The sequence below is a fragment of the Oratosquilla oratoria genome, chromosome 31, assembly GCF_046742065.1.
Source record: "Oratosquilla oratoria isolate Oo_2021 chromosome 31, ASM4674206v1, whole genome shotgun sequence".
NCBI classification, from domain to species: Eukaryota; Metazoa; Arthropoda; class Malacostraca; order Stomatopoda; family Squillidae; genus Oratosquilla; species Oratosquilla oratoria.
Window position 1 is genome coordinate 11,560,729 of NC_134807.1, and position 6,928 is coordinate 11,567,656.

The 6,928-nt window shown below is 39.4% G+C and overlaps 1 protein-coding gene across 1 annotated transcript; it reads right to left on the minus strand.

Moving 5' to 3' along the window:
• Positions 1-3,567: 3,567 nt before the first annotated feature.
• Positions 3,568-4,944, minus strand: LOC143041555 (uncharacterized). The gene has a single exon (XM_076213567.1). The coding sequence runs from the start codon at positions 4,942-4,944 to the stop codon at positions 3,568-3,570; it is 1,377 nt and encodes a 458-aa protein (XP_076069682.1).
• Between the last annotated feature and the right edge of the window lie 1,984 nt (positions 4,945-6,928).

Below are 6,928 nucleotides of genomic sequence, written 5' to 3' on the forward strand. Positions count from 1 at the left end.
CTTATTTCTCTTTTTATAATAATCATCAAGCCATGCAATATTTTGCGCATCTTAAAAATGTAGATAATTTGCTTACCACATCTTCGACAGCCCTACCAAAAATAATCGAGACAACCCAGAAACAGCGCTGTATTTGCCTAATTGTATTTCCCTAAGTTTAGTATACAGGAAAGGAGCTACACTCGTTGGGTCCCGTCTCCTACACTCTAATTTTTCATATTTAATCTTATATTCATGCACAGTTCTAAATTAATCTATATCCTTGATTTCCAATTATCATATTTAGATTTTAATTCATGTATTCCTCTAAGACTAAGCCAATTCAATTATTTGTTCATCTGTATGGAAAACTGCATTTCTTCACATCTAGTAGATATATAGTCTTCCTTAATTTGTTTCCATAACATCTTAAAGCCTTATTAAAATTAAGCAAAAGATCACTTTCTGTTAACGCAATCTGTACTCTTCAGTGACCTGAATACTGTAACCATGTCACCTCTTTCTCTTCGATCTTTCAAAGTTGATAGACCCAGTGCTTTTAGTCTCTCCTTATACGGTTTATCTGCTAGAATGGGGACCAGTTTGGACCCTTTGTATTCCCTCGATCTTGCTTAAGACCCGGTCACACTAAGCTTACGACCTGTTTCCGATCACCTTTCGACCGAAAATCAAGCGATCGGTCGGCGACACAAAACCCATGCAAGGAATTGAAATGGAAAAAAGTTAATGTGGTTGATAAGATGAAAATGTATGTACTGGGGACTATTCAGTGTGTGTTGAAATATATCTATCTATGGATCTACCTATTTATCTATTCTTACTATCGACTACCAGCGATATCCAAAGACTATCTACAACTGAGGACCACAATGGAAATAAGCTTACATATTATATATATATATATATATATATATATATATATATATATATATATATATATATATATATATATATATATTTTTTTTTTTTTGTTTTTGTTTTTGTTTTATCCTCGGCATTTGTAATTGTTATTTCGAACTGAATGTTCTTTTCTTTATCTGCACTTCATGTATATTGATTCATCGCCAAATGAAATTATTATTATTATCATTATTATTATTATAACTGGTGGTCGGAAACAGCCCGTAAGCTTGGTGTGACTGAGCCGTTATATCCTTCACTCTGTGTGGGGACCATACCACAGACGCATTTTCCAGTCTTGGACGTCCTAGATTTCGATGAGTTTTTTTATTTGTTTATTATTATCATCATTATTATTATTATTATTATTATTATTATTATTATTATTATTATTTTTTTTTTTTTTTTTTTTTTTTTTTAATCCGCCTAGTGAAAAGCCACTTTGATATTCTGCAACAGTCCTTCTGTTTCTCAATCCTGCTGATATGTCCGTCAGGTGACAGGTTGTCTTTTATCAATACTTACGAATTTCTCTCCCTCTCTCTCCCTCTCTCTCTCTCTCTCTCTCTCTCTCTCTCTCTCTCTCTCTTTTTAAGATGGTCCTTTGCGACAATTGCCCATTTCCAGTATTCAACATTTCTTGATATTGAAATCCATCTCCCATTCTTGGCATCATGTGAAAATAGTGTCTGGATCTTGTTGCAATAGCCTCTTTCTTCACAATAGTCCTCATTCTCTACTCTTCTTAGGATTTTTGCATCATCAGCAAACATGTTAACGTAGCATATTTTTTGTTTTCTTTCATTTACTGTGTTTAATCTTTATTATGATTCTTTTAGTTACATCTTTGTTTTTAATATATTTTTTGTATAATTTTAATGCAATTTTTGTTTTAATTTTTTTTTTTTCAATTTTCAATTTCATGTTTTCATTTTCTAATATTTTTTTATCATTTTATCATTTCAATTCTTATTTACAATTTTGTCTTTATAATCATCATTTTCAATTTTCATTTCATGCTTTGATATCTAGAAGCATGGCTGTATACCAGGAATACAGAATACATAACACAACATACCGTGTATACAGAATACAGCATGCAGCATCTTTAACCAGAATAAAATCACACAAGTTTTCCGTCAAATTAGGGCCTCAAAGATAACTTCCTCAATGTATTTCTTATTTGCAGAGGTTCAGAAAAAATAGATAAATAATTATATGTTATACATCTATATTTACGATATTATATCTACATAATTGAAAAACCTGCAGGTATTCCTGATGTTGGTCACAAGTCCAACACGTGATTCAAATCTAGATATATATTTATATATATATATATATATATATATATATATATTTATATATAATATATATATATATAAATATATATAATATATATATATATATATACACACACACGCAAACAGATCAGGCCACATATTAACCCTGAGTTCTCATCCGGGAAGGTAATAGCTGTCGACCACGAGTCCAACACGTGTTCCAATTGCTATTGGGAACAAAGCAACCCCGTAGTCAGAATTTAATACTTGGGAGGGGGGGCGGGGGCTGAACATAATAAAAATGACTCACTAAGAAGTGACACCACTGACATCATCAGACAGGTAACCTAACGTAACCTAACCTAACCTAACCTAACCTAACCTAACCTAACATAATAAAAATGACTCACTGAGAAGTGACACCACTGACATCATCAGACAGGTAACCTAACCTAACGTAACCTAACCTAACCTAACCTAACCTAACATAATAAAAATTACTCACTAAGAAGTGACACCACTGACATCATCAGACAGGTAACCTAACCTAACCTAACGTAACCTAACCTAACCTAACATAATAAAAATGACTCACTAAGAAGTGACACCACTGACATCATCAGACAGGTAACCTAACGTAACCTAACCTAACCTAACCTAACCTAACCTGAACCATCAGACACTCACTATGATCATCAGTCAGGACCGACAATGCATTGTGCATCATCATGCACGGGTCATGCAGAACAAGCACGTGTAGGTGGGGCCGATTTGCAAGATAATGACCCAAGGACATAGTTTTGCAGCAAAGAATATTCACGAAACCCATTAGTTTGCACCGAACTCCAAACTCACTTGAAGTTTTATTCTGACAGTCAATGTAAACGAAAAATTACTGGAAAATACAAATATATGAGCTTGAGATTTTGGGAGTGCTACTGATTTTCTTTTGGGTGGGGTGGGGAGTTAAGCCCCTTCATAGACCTCCCCCCCCCCTCAAGATGGTGATAGTAATCGTGGTGTTGGTGGTAAGTCTCTCTCTCCTCTCTCTCTCTCTCTCTCTCTCTCTCTCTCTCTCTCTCTCTCTCTCTCTCTCTCTCTCTCTCTCTCTCTCTCTCTCTCTCTCTCTCTCTCTCTCTCCCTCCCTTTTTCTCTCTCTCTACACACACACACACACACATGTATATATATATATATTGTGTGTGTGTGTGTGTGTGTGTGTGTGTGTGTGTGTGTGTGTGTGTGAATTAAACTATTTACCATCCCACTCCCACATCCTGGTAGAGCAATGACCTGTCAGCTGCAGTCAGCCGCTTGGTTTTTAGGCCGACCTTGGGTCGCCTCCCCGCTTGGCCGGGGCTATCGAGAATCACTGAAAGTAAACTTATACACTTGACACTGGCGGTCGCTTCCTTCTGACCCAGTGTGTGTCCTTGCACCCGTTAAACCGAACCCCGTCTACGCTCATGACACAGGGGAAGAGGACGTTGTCCTGGACGTAGACGAGTTCGAGACCGGACTTCGTCAGGAGCTCGAGGACTTCGTGGTATTCAACGATCCGGGCGGACACCTGCTCCTCGGACAGCTGACCCCCGGACGTCTCGTCCTTGTCCATCAAGTTCGTGAGATGAATCTCCAACGAAAGCTGAGCGACTCGGTCCAAACCTCCCTCGAGGACGATCTGCCTGAGGACCTTCCACTCGTGGCCCTCGATGTCGAGTTTCAAGTACGAGATCGTCCTGTTCTGGTGGCCCAGCTGCTGGAGAATACTGGAGAAGCGAGTGTAGCGGAAGTGTTGGGTGACGTTGCTCTTCGTGTAGAGATAAAACTCTTGGATATCCGTCGTCCCCAGCCGGGTCGGGATGTAAGTCCCCGCACCGAAGTCATGTCCCTCGGTAAACTCCTGGTGTTTGGGGTCGTCGTCGAAGATGAAGATCTCGCAGGAGACCTTGAAGAAGGACATAGTGATCTCGAAGGAGACATCGAACCCGACGCCGAAGGAGTACACGAGGCATCTGGGAGAGGAGAGTGTGTCCGCAAGGTAACCAGGGTCCATACAAACTACCTTCCTCCCCTCCTTGTCACCGTGGCAGGATTCCCCTCCCAGTTCGACCATCTTCCGGCACCCGGAACCCAGAGTGTATGAATGATGTTCCATAGATCCGTTGAACCCTCCCGGATGCGAGAACCAGAGTTCCTCCGGGGACGTGTACATAGCCTCCGGGACAATACCGGAGCGCCCCGGATTCGTCTCCTCCTGTTCACGTCCCCGGAACTCTCTTCCGGAAGATGCTGAAGACTTCCGGGAGGGTGGTCCGGGAGGCACCGCCTTCAGAAGGCCCAGAACCTCCCGGATGCCAGGTTTGGACCCGGAACTCGTCAGAGGATCATACTTCAGGACCCTGAAGGAGGTGCCCACCGTGGGCGGCACTCTCCCTGTGGCGTATGTAATCATCTCCCCCTTGGAGGAGGACGATGGCGGGGTCAGCAGGGCAAGGTGATCCTCAGCGTCCTCCTTCAGGATATCATCAACTTCGGGAGAATCGAGTTTAAGTCCATAAACCACAAGATCCAGCTTGAGGAAATCAGATCCTGGTTCTACTTCCTCAGAACTCTCCTCTTGGGATTCCGAGGATTCTGAGGACTTCCACGAGGATCCTCCCAGGAATACGGAGGGTAATAAGTAATAAATAATGAGTATTACTCCTATGGCCCACCGCAAGGTCCGCCGGTAACGAAAGATCTTTAAGCGCTCAGCCATGTCCTTATATGGAAACGGGACCGCGTCGATTACTTATGATGTGTGTGTGTGTGTGTGTGTGTGTCTGTGTGTGTGTGTGTGTGTGTGTGTGTGTGTGTGTGTGTGTGTGTGTGTGTGTGTGTTTATTTTGTTTTTTTCATAAAAACCCTCATGAATCATGACTTACATCGGTCATCGATCATGTTTGTTTTATACGAAGTTATATTGCAAACTTGTATTTATCTTTTCAGCTAGACAGCACTTCATAAGTCGTGTTGCACCTCACGTCGAACATAAATATCACACCACATAGATGTTGCTGTTCTTAATATTGTTGTTATGTTGTTTTAGTAGTTGCTTTTGTTGTTGTTATTGTTGTTGTTGTTGTTGTTATGTTGTTTAAGTAGTGTTTTGTTGTTATTGTTGTTGTTGTTGTTGTTAATATTGTTGTTATGTTGTTTTAGTAGTGTTTTTGTCGTTGCTGTTGTGGTTGTTACCGACTAGTTTATCGCTATATAGATCCGGGTTTGAATCCAGTAACCTCCACTGACTACCACTCGCTCTGGGCACCAAAGTACTTGGGGCAAAGGTGGTTGTCTTGACCGCAGCTGAGCGACTGATGGATTAAAATTAAGACTCCTTAGCACAACGTAAAACGAAATTATTTGTTTTCACTATTAGCCACAACGTTTTTTCTTCTTTTTCTTCTTCGTCTTCTTCTTCTGTTTGTTGTTCTTCTTCTTCTGTTTGTTCTTCTTTTGATTCTTCTTTTTCTTCTGCTTCTGTTTTTTCTTCTTCTTCTTCTTCTGTTAGTTGTTCTTCTTCTGTTTGTTCTTTTTTGCTTCTTTTTCTTTTTTCTTCTGCTTCTGTTGTTTCTTCTTCTTCTTCTTCTATTTCTTCTTATTTCTGACAAAGAAGTACCTTTGACCAGTTTAAGTATAGGAGACACACACACACTTTTTTCTTTTCTTTTTTCTCCTTCTTTTTCTTCTTCTTCTTCCTGAGACACACACAGTTACTCGAGTGAATTAAAAAGCACTTAAACCTTGATCAAAAATCTAAATACTTCATCAAGACCTTAAGTAAGGTCTTTCCACATTCTTCATTGAATCACAGCGTGTAGATCACAGAGCCAACGAACATTTCCTTAATCCACCAAAAATAATTATCAATAATCCTGGCCCAATGTACGTGAGCACACCGATTTAGCTTGGGTCTAACACTGTGAAAGGAGTGTGTGTAAAACTGGTATGTTTGCTGGAAGGCAAAGTAAATTGTTCATATATTCTATTCTTAAATTCGGTTCAGATCTGTGTACGACTGATGACGTTGTCTACGTCAGCGAACGCCGTGCCGTCTAAGGGTCGAAGTTCGGGAATGATCCGCCAGGGGAACCAGGAAGTTTTGGTCTTTATGTAATGCTCTCATTTTACCTTAAGGTATAGAGAGCCCCATACGATCAGGTTCCACTGCCAGCGTGGTCGGAGCGTTCATAGAAAACGGCAATGGAAAAGGGGGGACTCAAGAAAAAGTACAGTTTAGGAAGACCAGTTTAATTTTAGTATGTTTTTAGAACGATTTTAGAATTATAGTGTTTTGTAGGAAATACCCAGCGCTTCTATCCCTAAGGGCAATGGTGTATTGAAGAGGTGGAACCATGTAAATGACAAAGGAGAGAATTAATGGAGGAATAGTAACAGAATTGAGGAATGATCAAAAAATATAAATCTGATCATCATTTTCATCTGAATGGAAATCAATCTTCAATCGTAAAAGAATGCTGAGTAACTCTGATCCTTAGGGGTTATAAAAGATAAAAGTTTTGAAATAGAATGTATAATGATTTTTTTTAATAAAGTCCGCTTATTCTATGATTAACTTTAGATGAAAAAAATTATTGTAGTTCAGGATATAATTTGTGTCTTATCAACTAATCGACAGTTCTTAACTTAATTAATTAATTAATTAGCCTTAATTATAAAGCCTTAGTTAATAGTATTTACAA